The following is a 16,252-nucleotide window of genomic DNA, read 5'->3' as shown; positions in this document are numbered from 1 at the left end:
ATCTAAGGGGGTGAAAAAAATATATTGGAAGGCGAAGTGGCAGGAAGCAGAGCTGACGAGGGAGGGAAGAAAAATCTAAACAAATTGGTTCTAGCAATTGAGAAGGCAGATTACACTTCACTACTGTGAATCAATAATAACCGCAAAAATTACGTGTCATCAAAATCATTCCAGTGTAAATGTTACGGGATGGGGGGGGGGGGAATTATTGAGTTTATTTTTTTTTTCAAAAAAAAAAAGGAAAGCATTATCAGTTCAGTGCCATTTCCTCCCACTCTCTCTTTTATCTACAAAGAGATGGGTTGAAGTAATTGCGGTATAGATATCGCCCGAAAAGACGGTTCCGTGGCTTTCGTAATTTTAAGCTGAAATGTGTCAGGCGAGTGTGTGCAATTAAAACCTCAAGGTTACGCTGGACAAAAATCGCATCTGTGGATCCAGCTCGACATTAAAATTCTGCTCTTTCGTTAACCCCTTTGGTAAGAATAACTTTTGCCATGTAAAAGCAAGTCTAAATTAATGGTGGACGTTAAAGGTCATAACCTCCGAAGGGACTTTCATATCCTGTTGAGATCCCCCGCCTCCCCAAACCCCACTCTCTTCAGACTAATCTAAATCTCCAGCTATTTTCTCTCAGAGCTGGCAACCCAATTCTAATATCCAGGGGTCATTTCATAGAAAAAGAGGTGCTGGAGCTCATTAGAACAACTCATTTGCATATGCCACAAACCCCAGACATCACCGGAAGGTGTATTAATTATATCAGCTCAGCATCTGCCTTAAAAGGCTTTTTTGAATTAGAATTATCATTGAACCATACTCTCACAATACTTTTGAAATGACTTTCTCCAATGTGGCCACAGTGGCATGAGGAAGATTTCCATCTGTCTGCTTGATATGTTTTGGTTACTTTTCCGCTTTTTTGTTGGGAGAAATATTAAAAAGTCTGTCAGAGTTCAGCAAAATTCTCCCAGGGAGGTTGAACAATGGAGCCCAGAAGCAAGTATTTTTTGGGGGGGAGGGTAAGAAAGAGCACAATAAAATGTAGGGGTTCCGGAGCTCCACTCCTGCGAGCCCGTCTAAAATGAGGCCTGCCAATATCTAAACATTGCACGTGGCCAAAATAAAAAAAAAAACTGATACAATTTTTTTTTTAAACGAGAAAGCTTACTTTCATGCCATTTGCAAACTTCTTCGAAGGCTGTTCTATATGTTAACGGAATTATGAAAACAAATACTCTGTTCAGGCAAGACCTCAGCTGGAGTGTGTTCAGTTTGGGGCACCGCATTTTAAGAAGGATATAGACAACCTGGAACGGGTCCTGAGGAGGGCGACGAAGATGGTGGGGGGTCTGGAGACCAAGTCCTGTGAGGAAAGGTTGAAAGAGCTGGACATGTTTAGCCTGGAGAGGAGGCGGCTGAGAGGTGATATGATCACCATCTTCAAGTACTTGAAGGGCTGTCCTATAGAGGATGGTGTGGAATTGTTTTCCGTGGCCCCAGAAGGCAGGACTGGAACCAATGGGTTGAAATTAAATCAAAAGAGTTTACGGCTCAACATTAGGAAGAACTTCCTGACCGTTAGAGCGGTTCCTCAGTGGAACACGCTTCCTCCTCGGGAGGTGGTGGGCTCTCCTTCCTTGGAAGTTTTTAAACAGAGGCTAGATGGCCATCTGACAGCAATGAGGATCCTGTGAATTTAGGGGGAGGTGTTTGTGAGTTTCCTGCAGGGGGTTGGCCTAGATGACCCTGGAGGTCCCTTCCAACTCTGTCATTCTATGATTCTACGAAATGCTTTCCACGTGGATAATATCAAGAAGTTTCCTGAACGTAAACATTTGCTCAGAGATTGTTCCAAGTTTTCAAGGAAGAGTACGGCAATGAGGGTGCCATGCCAAACGCCAACACTACGTATACAAAAACAAAACAGAAATGTTGTTTAAAAACGCATGGAAATTAATTTTTTCCCTCTATGTAAAGAAGATGGAGCTGTTACATTTCAAGGTCAAAATGTCGAACATTGGGAGCATCCTTGTGCCGAAATAGCAGCGTGGATCTAGGGTTATAAAACACACCTGGAGATGTTGGGGAGGGCCTTAGGAAGGTGGAATATGAGGAGGGGAGGGGACTCAACAAGATATGCCATAGAGTTCACCCTTCAAAGCAGCCATTTCCTCCAGGGGAACTGATCTCTTTAGTCTGGGAGTCAGGTGTAACTCCAGGGGATCTCCAGGCCACACCTGAAAGCTGGCAACCCTACTTGGTTCCAGCAGTGTGCAAACTAAAACATGTGAACTTCAAGCAGCTCTGCTTGTGCAAGACCTAACACTGCACGTCTTAAGAATGTAAGAGAAGCCATGTTGGATCAGGCCAATGGCCCATCCAATCCAACACTCTGTGTCACATAAGAACATAAGAGGAGCCATGTTGGATCAGGTCACTGGCCCATCCAGTCCAACACTCTGAGTCACATAAGAACATAAGAGAAGCCATGTTGGATCAGGCCAATGGCCCATCCAATCCAACACTCTGTCACACAGTGGCCAAAGAAAGCAGGTGCCATCAGGAGGTCCATCAGTGGAGCCAGGACACCAGAAGCCCTCCCACTGTTGTCCCACCCCCACCAAGCACCAAGAATACAGAGCATCACTGCCCAGACGTAAGAACATAAGAGAAGCCATATTGGACCAGGCCAGTGGCCCCTCCAGTCCAACATTGTGTGCCACACAGCGACTAAAACCCAGGTGCCATCAGGAGGTTCACCAGCAGGGCCAGAACTCCAGAAGCCCTCCCATTGTTGCCCCCCCCCAAACACCAAGAATACAGAGCATCACTGTCCAGACATAAGAATGTAAGAGAAGCCATGTTGGATCAGGCCAATGGCCCATTCAGTCCAACACTCTGTGTCACACAGTGGCCAAAAAACCAGGTGCTATCTGGAGGTCCACCAGTGGGGCTAGAAACCCTCCCACTGTGCCCCCCTCAGCACCAAGAATACAGAGCATCACTGCCCCAGACAGAGTGCTCCAACAATGCCCTGTGGCTAACAGCCACTGATGGACCTCTGCTCCAGATGTTTATCCAATCCTCTCTTGAAGTCATCTATGAATGTAGCTACCACCACCTGATGTGACAGCCAATTCCATGTGTCAATCACCCTCCTATAGAGCTCAGAAATTGGTTGCACAAGATCTTGAGGAAGCGGAAATGCAACCGGGCCTCCGGTAAGTTCGGACTCTGCGCAAGTGGCTACTGCAGTCTTTTCCATGTGTTTCCGCTCGGGCAAGAGCTTTAGCACAAGCGGAAATCGTACTCTGGGTCCAAGTTGCTGAGTCTGTGTGAGAGCAGCATCACAGAACAGGTGAGCTCTAATTCTGTCAGCCTCGCTGATATAACTGCAGCTCTCTTCCAACTGAGCATGCTTCAGATGGAACCACAGGAGTCCAATCAGCTTCTCTTTATCAGCATAGTGTAGTGCTGGGGGTGACCAAACTGTGGCTCTTTCACACATATTGTGTGGTTCTTGAAGGCCCTACCAGTTGGCCGGCTTGGAGAAGGCATTTAAAGTTAAAGTTGCTTTCTTTCCACCTATCCCTCCCCATCTAATTTCCTTCCTTCCTTCCTTCCTTCCTTCCTTCCTTCCTTCCTTCCTTCCTTCCTTCCTTCCTTCCTTCCTTCCTTCTCTCAAACATCTGGTGTTTATTGTATGTGACTCTTACATTAAGCAAGTTTGGCCACCCCTAAAGAAAAGGTAACGGTAGTCCGCTGTGCAAGCACCAGTCGTTTTCAGCTCTGGGATGACGTTGCTTTCACAACGTTTTCACGGTAGCTTTTTTATGGGGTGGTTTGCCATTGCCTTCCCCAGTCACCTATGCTTTCCCCCCAGCAAGCTGGGGACTCATTTGACCGACCTCGGAAGGAAGGAAGGCTGAGTCAACCTGGAGCCAGCTACCTGAACCAGCTTCCGCTGGGATCAAACTCAGGTCGTGAGCAGAGGGCTCCGACTGCAGTCCTGCAGCTTCACAGCTCTGCGGCACGGGGAGAGGAAGGTAACGGAGACGGTGAGCCGCAATGAGACTCTGAAATTTGGAGTGGAGGGCAGGATATAGTAAATCCAACGTCGCCATCGTTGTCGTCGTCTTCTCTCTACTACTACTATAACATTGCAACAAATAATGAAATACCCGTATTTTTCGCTCCATAAGACGCACCTGAGCATAAGACGCACCTAGTTTTTAGAGCTGTTTGTGTGAATTTAGAGGCATTTGTGTGAATTTTTTGCAGTATTCGCTCCTTAAGACGCACACACTTTTCCCTCCACTTTTTTGGGGGGGAAAAGTGAGTCTTATGGTGCAAAAAATACGGTAATTACACAACTCACGGCCTGGTTACTAACAGGCCGCAGACCGGTCCACAGTCCAGGGGTTGGGCACCCCTGCTCTACACCAATGAGGTGGGGATAGGTTTATCAGCTCCAAGTTAGGAAACTCCTGAAGATTTGGAAAAAGAGTTTGTGCAGGACTGGAGACCGCCGTGAGGGACAATACCATACAGTCCCACCTTCCCCCCCAAACCATCCATTTTCTCCTGATCTCTCTAGTCTGGAGAGGAGCGGTACTTCCAAGCGATTTCCAGGCCCCGCCTGGAGGCTGGCATCGCTAGGACAAGAGGTACGATGGGTTTTGCCTCCCCAAACCTAATCTCCAAGATTTCTGAACTAGAACCGAGTGCCTGACGTCTAATGTAAGCAAATTCCGCATTTTAAAATAGCGCGTGCACACACTTTCCTCGCTTTCTATTAAATTTAAAGCAGAACAAGGAGTGAGACGGCTGACGAAGCAGGCATTTAATTCCGAGCTGTATCCGGACTGGAAGACCCAGGCTAATTTACACAGGCAAGCGGGGGCATTTCACATAATCGCGCACGGCAGAATATGACAGGAGAATTAGAAGGCCAGGAAAGCATGTCTGAACCGCTGCTCTAAATGTATTAAACGCAGGCGTTTAATTCCGAAAGAGGCATTTCTTATTTTAAGCTAAAGAAATAATAAAAAAAAAACCCACCGAAACAGTTCATGCTGAAAAAAAATACACAAAACCCAGGCAGCTAGTATTCCTTAACCAAAGATCAACGCATTGGTTTTTATTCCTTCTCAAAAAATAATTTTGCAGGTGCTGAAAAAGACAGTAGGGTTCCTTATAGCAGCAGCTGCAAAATCTTAGGCGGGCGAAATCGTTGGTTCCGTTCCTCGGCTGTGACGATCTGGCAACTGTGATCCATGCGACGGTCACCTCGAGATTGGACTACTGTAATGCCCTCTACTTGGGGCTGCCTTTGTCGCGAACCGGAAACTTCAGCTATTGCAGAACGTGGCTGCTAGGCTGCTACTGGGGCTGCCCAAGTGGGAGCACATACAGTCAGCGCTGTAGGAACTGCACTGGCTACCAGTAGTGTACCGGATTCGTTACAAGGTGCTGGTTATTACCTTTAAAGCCCTATATGGCCGAGGACCTGTTTACCTGAGGGACCGTCTGTCCCCACACGTTCTCCAGAAAGTACTAAGATCTGGATCTCAACATCTCCTAGTGATCCCCGAAGTGAAAGAGGCGAGACTGTTGACCACCAGGGATCGGGCCTTTTCAGTGGCAGCCCCCTCCTGGTGGAATCAATTGCCGGAAGAGGTTAGGGCCTTGCAGGAACTGCAAGGGCCTTGCGGGACCTCGCTCAGTTCCTGCAAGGCCTGTAAGACCGCTCTCTTCTGGCAAGCCTTCAGTCAACTATAGGAGAATTCTGGAACAACGGTCGTCCTGAGAATAGGAGTAACATCTGCTTTGTTAGCACCAACTGTAGATTGTTTTAACTTGTACCGTTTAATGGTTTCATTGATTTTATGACCGCAATCATAGTTTGCTATGATTTGATGTAAACCGCCCTGAGCCTGCCTCGGTGGGGAGAACAGGGTATAAATCGAATTAAACATTAACATTATAAAATCTGTCTTATCACAGAGCAGATGCCCTGAGGTGATGGTCAACCCCTTACCTTTGACCAGTCTATGTTATTTTCTCTATTGGCTGAGGCTCCTCCCCCTCCTGGTCCCCTGGGGATGGAGGGAAAGAGCCAGCGTTTCTTTGCCAGTTCCTGGATCCCACGGGAGAGATACAAAGAAAGCACCTTTAAGACCAACAAATGCTAATGTTTTACGCATGTTTTCTTTTATTTATTTATTTTAAATCTTTAATTCTGTTCGTCTGTGTCCATTATAAAGTTTATATCTCTGCTACCTGATCTTCAATAGGTACGTACACGACACGGCCTGACACGGCCCAGCCCGAAAAGGTCTCATTTATGTCCGACTTGGCACTCCTGACAAATGAGTTTGACACCCCTGTCCTAAATGAACCATGACATCTGTGATGACTTTTGCCCCGTCTTTTCTCATCCCTCGCAGGCTTCCTTCCTCGGTCATTTGAATGTCACCCAGTATGATGATGATATTTTTTGCTGCTGTTCAGTCACGCAGTCAAGTCCAACTCATTGTGACCCCATGGACCAAGACACGCTAGGCCCTCCTGTCTTCCACCATCCTCCAAAGTCTGCTCAAATTCGTGTTTGTTACATCAGTAATACTGTCCAGCCATCTCATCTTTTGCCGTCCCCTTCTTCTTTTGCCTTCTGTCTTTCCCAGCATCAGGGTCTTCTCCAGGGAGTGCTCCCTTCTCATTGGGTGGCCAAAGTATTGGAGCTTTGGCTTCAGCATCTGACCTTCCAGGGAACAGTCAGGGTTGATTTCATGTTAGTAAGAACATAAGAACATAAGAGAAGCCATGTTGGATCAGGCCAACGGCCCATCAAGTCCAACACTCTGTGTCACACAGTGGCAAAAAATTTTATATACACACATACACTGTGGCTAATAGCCACTGATGGACCTGTGCTCCATATTTTTATCTAAAACCTTCTTGAAGGTGGCTATACTTGTGGCCGCCACCACCTCCTGTGGCAGTGAATTCCACATGTTAATCACCCTTTGGGAGAAGAAGTACTTCCTTTTATCCGTTTTAACCAGTCTGCTCAGCAATTTCATCGAATGCCCACAAGTTCTCGTATTGTGAGAAAGGGAGAAAAGTACTTCTTTCTCTACTTTCTCCATCCCATTCATTATCTTGTAAACCTCTATCATGTCACCCCGCAGTCGACGTTTCTCCAAGCTAAAGAGTCCCAAGCGTTTCAACCTTTCTTCATAGGGAAAGTGCTCCAGCCCTTTAATCATTCTAGTTGCCCTTCTCTGGACTTTCTCCAATGCTATAATATCCTTTTTGAGGTGCGGCGACCAGAACTGCACACAGTACTCCAAAAGAGACCGCACCATCGATTTATACAGGGGCATTATGATACTGGCTGATTTGTTTTCAATTCCCTTCCTAATAATTCCCAGCATGGCGTTGACCTTTTTTATTGCAAACGCACACTGTCTTGACATTTTCAGTGAGTTATTTACCACAACCCCAGTCTCTGGTCAGTCTCTGCCAGTTCACACCCCATCAACTTGTATTTGTAGCTGGGATTCTTGGCCCCAATGTGCATTACTTTGCACTTGGCCACATTGAACCGCATCTGCCACGTTGACGCCCACTCACCCAGCCTCAACAGATCCCTTTGGAGTTCCTCACAATCCTCTCTGGTTCTCACCACCCTGAACAATTTAGTGTCATCCGCAAACTTGGACACTTCACTTCTCACTCCCAACTCTAAATCATTTATGAACAAGTTAAAGAGCATGCGACCCAGTACCGAGCCCTGCGGCACCCCACTGCTTACCGTCCTCCACTGCGAAGACTGCCCATTTATACTCACTCTCTGCTTCCTATTACTCAGCCAGTTTTTGATCCACAAGAGGACCTGTCCTTTTACTCCATGACTCTCAAGCTTTCTAAGGAGCCTTTGATGAGGAACTTTATCAAAAGCTTTCTGGAAGTCAAGGTAAACAACATCTATCGGGTCTCCTTTGTCCACATGTTTGTTCACCCCCTCAAAGAAATGTAACAGGTTAGTGAGGCAAGATCTTCCCTTGCAGAACCCATGCTGAGTCTTCCTCAATAACCCGTGTTCATCAATGTGCCTACTCATTCTGTCCTTGATAATGGTTTCTACCAACTTTCCCGGTATTGAAGTCAGACTGACTGGCCTGTAATTTCCCGGGTCTCCTCTGGAACCTTTTTTTAAAGATGGGGGCGACATTTGCTACCTTCCAGTCCTCAGGAACGGAGGCAGATTTCAATGAAAGATTACAGGTTTTTGTTAGAAGATCCACAAGTTCAACTTTGAGTTCTTTCAGAACTCTCGGATGTATGCCATCCGGACCCGGTGACTTATTAGTTTTTAATTTGTCTATCAGTTGTAGGACCTCCTCTTTTGTCACCTCAATCTGACTCAGGTCTTTCAATACCCCTTCCAAAATTAGTGGTTCTGGGGCGGGCAAAAAGTTCTCATCTTCCACAGTGAAGACGGAGGCAAAAAATTCATTTAGCTTCTCAGCCATTTCCCTATCCTCCTTCAGTAATCCTTTTACCCCATAGTCATCCAAGGGCCCCACTGCCTCCCTGGCTGGTTTCCTACTTCTAATATATTTGAAGAAAGTTTTATTGTTGGTCTTTATGTTTTTTGCAATATGCTCCTCATAGTCCCTTTTTGCCTGCCTGATCACAGTCTTGCATTTGATTTGCCACAGCCTGTGTTCCCTTTTACTAATCTCACTTGGACTGGTTTTCCACTGCTTAAAGGAGTCCTTCTTACCTTTTACAGATTCCATTACTTTGTTTGTTAACCACGCAGGCCTTTTCTTATGCCTGTTTGTGCCTTTCCTAACTTGTGGTATGTATTTTATCTGAGCTTCTAGGATTATAGTTTTAAATAGCATCCAAGCTTCCCCAAGGGTTTTGACCGTATGTACCTTTCCTTTCAGTTTCCTCCTCACATGCCTCCTCATCTCAGTGTATTTACCCCTTTTAAAGTTAAACGTGGTTGTGGCGGTCTTTTTGGACAACTCCCTATTTATAAAAACGGTGAAATCAATAACATTATGGTCACTGCTTTCAAGTGGCGCAATCACTTTTACATCTCTCACCAAGTCTTGGGCATTACTTAGGACCAAATCCAGGATCGCCCCACCCCTGGTAGGTTCTGAGACCATCTGCTCCATAGCACAGTCATTGAGAGCATCAAGAAACTCAATCTCTTTCTCTCGACCAGAACACATATTGACCCAATCAATCTGCGGGTAGTTAAAATCACCTATTACGACACAGTTTTTACGTTTAGCTGCTATCTTTAAGCCTTCCATCATATTATAATCGTCCTCTCTCTTTAGATTTGGTGGGCGATAACAAACTCCCATGGCTAAATTTCCTTTTGGGCCCTCTATTTCAACCCAAAGCATTTCTAAAAGTGAATCTAATTCTCTGATCTCAGTCTTACTGGACCATATATCCTCTCTGACATACAGAGCCACCCCACCTCCAACCCTTCCCTCCCTATCCTTCCGATATAGCTTATATCCAGGAATCACCGTGTCCCACTGATTCTCCTCATTCCACCAAGTTTCTGAAATTCCCACAATGTCTATGTTTTCTCCCAATACTAAGCATTCCAATTCACCAATTTTACTTCGAACACTTCTAGCATTTGCATACAAACATCTATAATTTCCCAGGCGAGCTAGGCCCGCCACCTTCCTCCTGCCGCCTCAAGACTCTGGCAGACAATCCATATTGTTTGTCACCTTCACAGTGGACATCAGTAACGCTGTCCAGCCATCTCCTCTTTTGCCGTCCCCTTCTTCTTTTGCCTTCTGTCTTTCCCAGCATCAGGGTCTTCTCTAGGGAGTGCTCCCTTCTCATTGGGTGGCCAAAATATTTCAGCTTCAGCATCTGACCTTCCAGGGAACAGTCAGGGTTGATTTCATGTTTGTTACATCAGTAATGCTGTCCAGCCATCTCATCTTTTGCCGTCCCCTTCTTCTTTTGCCTTCTGTCTTTCTCAGCATCAGGGTCTTCTCCAGGGAGTGCTCCCTTCTCATTTGATGGCCAAAGTATTTGAGCTTCAGCTTCAGCATCTGACCTTCCAGGGAACAGTCTGAGTTGATTTCCCTTAGGACTGACTGATTGGATCTTCTTGCAGTCCAAGGGACTCTCAAGCGTCTTCTCCAGCACCACAGCTCAAAAGCATCTATTCTCCTGCGCTCGGCCTTCCTTATGGTCCAGCTCTCACAGCCATGCATTACTACTGGGAATACCATCGCTTTGACCATACGAACTTTTGTAGGCAGGGTGATGTCTCTACTTTTTATTATGCCGCCCAGGTTCGCCATAGCTGTCCTCCCAAGGAGCAAACGTCTTTTAATTTCATGGCTACAGTCACCATCTGCAGTGATCTTGGACCCCAGAAATGTGAAGTCTGTCACGGCTTCCATGTCTTCCCCTTCTATTTGCCAAGGAGTGATGGGGCCGGATGCCATGATCTTAGTTTTTTTGACGTTGAGTTTCAAGCCTACTTTTGCGCTCTCCTCTTTCACCCTCAACAAGAGGTTCTTTAGGTCTTCTTCGCTTTCTGCCGCTAGAGTGGTGTCATCTGTATATCTGAGGCTGTTGTTTTCCCCGGCAATGTTAATTCTGGCTTCTGCTTCATCCAGGCTGGCATTGCTGATAGATCCCGCAGTAGGACAGAACTAGTGGCTACTGTCATATATAAAGGGCTACTATATATCTAGGCAAAGGCAATGGATATTTGATCAATTCTGTTTCTATGTATTGTTTCTCCATGATAATGTCTTAATTACATTCTCTCATTTCAGATCCTATTTGTATTTTATTTATCTCTTATTATGCCATTCAGGGCTTTTCTTGTAGCAGGAACTCCTTTGCCTATTAGGCCACACACCCCTGATGCAGCCAATTCTCCTGGAGCTTACAGGGCTCTTCTTACAGGGCCTACTGGAAGCTCCAGGAGGATTGGCTGCATCAGGGGGCGTGGCCTAATATGCAAAGGAGCTTCTGCTAGAATTCCATCCCTGGGCCACACCCCCCCGATGTAGCCAATCCTCCAGGAGTTTACAGGGCTCTTAGTACAGGGCCTACTGTAAGCTCCAGGAGGATTGGCTGCATCAGGGGGGCGTGGCCTAATATGCAAAGGAGCTTCTGCTAGAATTCCATCCCTGGGCCACACACCCCTGATGCAGCCAATTCTCCTGGAGCTTACAAGGACTCTTCATACAGGGCCTACTCTAAGCTCCAGGAGGATTTGCTACATCAGGAGGTGTGGCCTAATATGCAAATGAGTTCCTGCTACAAATAAAGCCCTGGCGCCATTCAAGGTTCTGAATCTGAAGTTAAACCTAAGTGCTCAACACGATGTATTTTTTCAAAGCAACATCCAAGGCAAAGATGCATTTTCGTTTTCCAAAGCTACGTTTTACATTTCTTCTCTCGCCACTGTGTGGTGCTATTAACCTTGGAAAAGATTGTTCTGTTTCCCAAAGTTCAATTGAAAGTACGCAGCTGTAGGTGATTTATTCTGTTTTGACTACAACTTTTTTTGGGAGGGAGGGGGTAGTCTTGCTTATTTAAAAACCATCTCAATGAGCACATAATATATTTAAATGAAAATGAATCCCAGGTACCATTTCACATTGCCATAAGCATTAAATCATATATATGTATATTAAAAAAATAATTATTTTCCAAAGTTTGAGTCCAGTGGTACCTTTAAGACCAACAAAGTTCAAATTCTGGGTATATGCATGCACACCTGTTCGCACCTTGTGCACACAGAAGCTTATACCCAGAATTAAACTTTTTTGGTCTTAAAGGTACCACTGGACTCAGACTTTGTTCCATTGCTTCAAACCAACACGACCACCCCTCTGAATCGATGTTATTCTCCATTCAGCTAATATGAAATTACATTCTTCTTGAAGTAATCTGTTCTATAAGGCAATGCAATATATTACTAAACCCTCCAAAGAAAGAAAGAAAGAAGAGAAAGAAAGAAAGAAAGAAAGAAAGAAAGAAAGAAAGAAAGAAGGAAGGAAGGAAGGAAGGAAGGAAGGAAGGAAGGAAGGAAGGAAGGAAGGAAGGAAGGAAGGAAGGAAGGAAGGAAGATAGATGATAGATAGATAGATAGATAGATAGATAGATAGATAGATAGATAGATAGATAGATAGATAGATGATAGATAGATGATAGATAGATAGATGATAGATGATAGATAGATGATAGATAGATGATAGATAGATAGATGATAGATAGATAGATAGATGATAGATAGATAGATAGATAGATAGATAGATAGATAGATAGATAGATAGATAGATAGATAGATCAGGATCAGGCTGCTGCTATCTTACCCCCCAAAGAAACCATCAGTTGTCCCATTTTTATCCCGTTTCCCCACACATTCCTTTCTTTAAGGGGATAATAGGTTCCCCACTTGCAGTGGTGGCTGGAAGGCAGACGATCCAGACACAAGAAGGATTTGAGTCCGGTGTCACCTTAAACCCCAACAAGATCTCCACGGGATAAGCTTCTGAGAGTTAAATGAAAATGATAAGCTTCTGAGAGTTAAAATGGCTGCCGTCAGATGAAAAGAGCTTGGGCCCTCAAAAAGCTTATACCTTTAAAATCCCATTCATCCCTATACTTGAGTAGAATCCTGCTGTTCTGCTGCAGACCAACACAAGCTCCTCCCCTGAAGCTGTGCTAGACACAGCTTTACCCTGGTCCTTCCATTCCTTCCTGATCCTCTAGGTCAGGGGTGGAGAACCTCCGTCCTGAAGGCCGTATGTGGCCCTCGAGGTCACTTGGTGTGGCCCTCGGGGATTGCTGGGCTGAACCGAGCCACATAGCAGCCTGCCCGGGGCCTGGCTGGCCAGCGAGGATTGTGGGGCCCAGCCACGCCGTGCAGCAGCCTCCCCAGGGTCAGGCAGGGATCACAGGGCCCAGATGTACTGTGCGGCAGCCTCCCTGGGGCCTGGCTGGCCGGCCAGAATTGCTGCAGGGCCTGGAAAAGTGACTGTCACAGTTCAGTTTGCACTTGATTATCCCAGAGGGTGTGGTCTAATATGCTAATGAGGGTGTGGCCTAATATGCTAATATTAGGGGATGTGGTCTAATATGCTACTGAGTTCCTGCTGAGCTTTTTTTACAAAAAAGCCCTGGACTAGACATTTGCCTAGGGCGGCGAGCCAGGTGTGTGTGTGTGTGCCAAATTAGGCTCTCTCCGCATGACTTCAATAGAGAAAACAATTATTTGCATTAATTTTGCTGGCCTGAATCATCCCTTGGTGGAGCACTGTTTTTTAAGTTGATAATTTTTCATGGCCCGTGAATGATGTTATAAATATCCATAAGGCCCTTGGCAGAAAAAAGGTTCCCCACCCCTACTCTAGGTCAGGGGTGTCAAACATGCAGTCCGCGGGCTTAAAGTAGGCCCTGTGCTAAGAGCCCTGTAAGCTCTTGGAGGATTGGCTGCATCAGGGGTGTGTGGCCTAATACGCAAAGGAGTTCCTGCTACAAAAAAAGAGCCCTGTTTAGGATCCAAAAGGTAAGAACCAGCAGTTTGAATTGTGGCCAAGCGACCAATAGATGGGCAACCAATCTTTTGGGACATGCGTGATACGACACATCGTTTTTTCTAGAGCAGAGGTCCCCAACCCCCGGTCCGTAGACCGGTACCGGTCCGCAGCCTGTTAGCAACCGGGCCGTGAGTTGCATAATTATTTCATTATATATTACAATGCAGGGAAAAGAACAAGAAAACAACAATACTTTGGAACCCCCTCCCAGAAGCCATCAGGGCCCCGCGGGATTTGTCGCAGTTCCACAGGGCCTGGAAGACTGCACTGTTTCGGATGGCATATAACATCTAATGGGAGAGAGCTGCCACCACATCCGGATCCATCGAGCTAGTACCAACTGCCTAGGATCTGTGTGTGTGAGAAAGAAAATATTACATGATCTGCCTGAAGTAGCACCAGTGTCTTTATCTAATTGTTTTATTGTTTTAATATTGTTTTTGTTTATTGCCTATTTTATGCTGTGAGCTGACGGTGGCTCAGTGGTAGAGCATCTGCTTTGTAAGCAGAAGGTCCCAGGTTCAATCCCCGGCATCTCCAACTAGAAACGGTCCAGGCAAATAGGTGTGAAAAACCTCAGCTTGAGACCCCAGAGAGCCGCTGCCAGTCTGAGAAGACAGTACTGACTTTGATGGACCGAGAGTCTGATTCAGTAGAAGGCAGCTTCATATGTTCATAAAAGTCTGTACAGAATAGGCGGGATATAAATATACCGTAAATAAATAAACATTGTATTTATATCCTTCCCTCCACTCCCAATTGGGGGAGGGATGGTGGCTCAGTGGTAGAGCATCAGCTTGGGAAGCAGAAGGTCCCAGGTTCAATCCCTGGCATCTCCAAAAAAAGGTCCAGGCAAATAGGTGTGAAAAACCTCAGCTTGAGACCCTGGAGAGCCGCTGCCAGTCTGAGTAGACAATACTGACTTTGATGGACCAAGGGTATGATTCACTATAAGGCAGCTTCATATGTTCAATCTCAGAGTGGCTCACAATCTCCTTTATCTTCCTCCCCCGCAACAGACCCCCCCTGTGAGGTGGGTGGGGCTGAGAGAGCTCTCACAGCAGCTGCCCTTTCAAGGACAGAGTCTCAGAGCGGCTCACAATCTCCTTTCCCTTCCTCCCCACAACAGACACCCTGTGAGGTGGGTGAGGCTGAGAGGGCTCTCACAGCAGCTGCCCTTTCAAGGACAACCTCTGCCAGAGCTCTGGCTGACCCAAGGCCATTCCAGCAGCTGCAAGTGGAGGAGTGAGAAATCAAACCCGGTTCTCCCAGATAAGAGTCTACACACTTATCCACCACACCAGAATAAAGTGCACAATTGTATCATCCTGAAACAATCCCCCCGCGGTCCATGGAAAAATTGTATTCCACAAAACTGGTCCCTGGTGCTAAAAAGGTTGGGGAGCAGTGTTCTAGAGGGCTCTGGAGTAGCACAGAACACAGTGAATTAATGCGATGAGCCGTGTTTTATGTACGAATATTAGAGGTTTCCTGTAGACGAGAGCAAGGTTCTGAGTGCGAAATTTGCAGGCACAAAGGACGCCTCTTTAAAAAGAGAAAAGAACTCAGTTTCTCACTCACATTTTCTATGACAAACGTCCATTCTTTGTCCTCAAATTCCTCCGCGTGGGGGTCCTAGAAGAGAGCAGTACAATTGTTGCTTTTAAAACATTTTCTTGAATTTAGAAAGGAAAAGGGGAAAGGATTTTTTTTAAAACGCTATTCCATTTCTGAATTATACAAAAATAGATAACACACAGAAAGCAAAGAAAAGTATTTTCCATATAGGTAAGTTCCAGTAAACGAGCCCTGTGGCCCAGAGTGGTAAAGCTGTAGTACTGCACTCCAAGCTCTCTGCTCACAACCTGAGTTCGAATCCTGGCAGAAGCTGGGTTCAGGTAGCCGGCTCAAGGTTGACTCTGCCTTTCATCCTTCCAAGGTCAGTAAAATGAGTACCCAGCATGCTGGGGGGTCGGGGATAGTGGAAATGACTGGGGAAGGCAATGGCAAACCACCCCGAAAAAATTCTGCTGTGAAAACATCATGATGTGACATCACCCCAGAATAGGAAACGATTGGGGCTTAAGAACATAAGAGAAGCCATGTTAGATCAGGCCAATGGCCCATCCAGTCCAACACTCTGTGTCACACAGTGGCCCCAAAAAAATTATACACACACACACACACACACTGTGGCTAATAGCCACTGATGGACCTCTGCTCCATATTTTTATCTAACCTCCTCTTGAAGGTGGCTATGCTTGTGGCCGCCACCACCTCCTGTGGCAGTGAATTCCACATGTTAATCACCCTTTGGGTGAAGAAGTACTTCCTTTTATCCGTTTTAACCTGTCTGCTCAGCAATTTCATTGAATGCGCACGAGTTCTTGTATTGTGAGAAAGGGAGAAAAGTACTTCTTTCTCTACTTTCTCCATCCCATGCATTATCTTGTAAACCTCTATCATGTCACCCCGCAGTCGACGTTTCTCCAAGCTAATGAGCCCCAAGCGTTTCAACCTTTCTTCATAGGGAAAGTGTACAGGGGACTACCTTTACACAGGCTTGCACAGGGGACTACCTTTACCTTTTTTAAAGTTTCAGCAAATTGCTATCGTTTGAT

General features: G+C 45.9%; 1 protein-coding gene and 1 non-coding gene across 2 annotated transcripts in view; one reads left to right on the top strand and one right to left on the bottom strand.

The window, feature by feature from the left end:
* Positions 1-16,252, bottom strand: part of EHBP1 (EH domain binding protein 1) — a 527,871-nt gene that overhangs the window by 385,430 nt on the left and 126,189 nt on the right. The window contains 1 exon segment of the mRNA XM_060230596.1: positions 15,213-15,266. Coding sequence (XP_060086579.1) covers positions 15,213-15,266 — 54 coding nt within the window.
* On the top strand, positions 14,105-14,171 carry TRNAT-UGU (transfer RNA threonine (anticodon UGU)). The gene has a single exon. It is a non-coding gene; the product is annotated as a tRNA-Thr (tRNA).

The sequence above is a fragment of the Heteronotia binoei genome, chromosome 1 (assembly GCF_032191835.1).
Source record: "Heteronotia binoei isolate CCM8104 ecotype False Entrance Well chromosome 1, APGP_CSIRO_Hbin_v1, whole genome shotgun sequence".
Taxonomy (NCBI): domain Eukaryota; kingdom Metazoa; phylum Chordata; class Lepidosauria; order Squamata; family Gekkonidae; genus Heteronotia; species Heteronotia binoei.
This window is presented reverse-complemented; position numbering and strand designations above follow the sequence as displayed.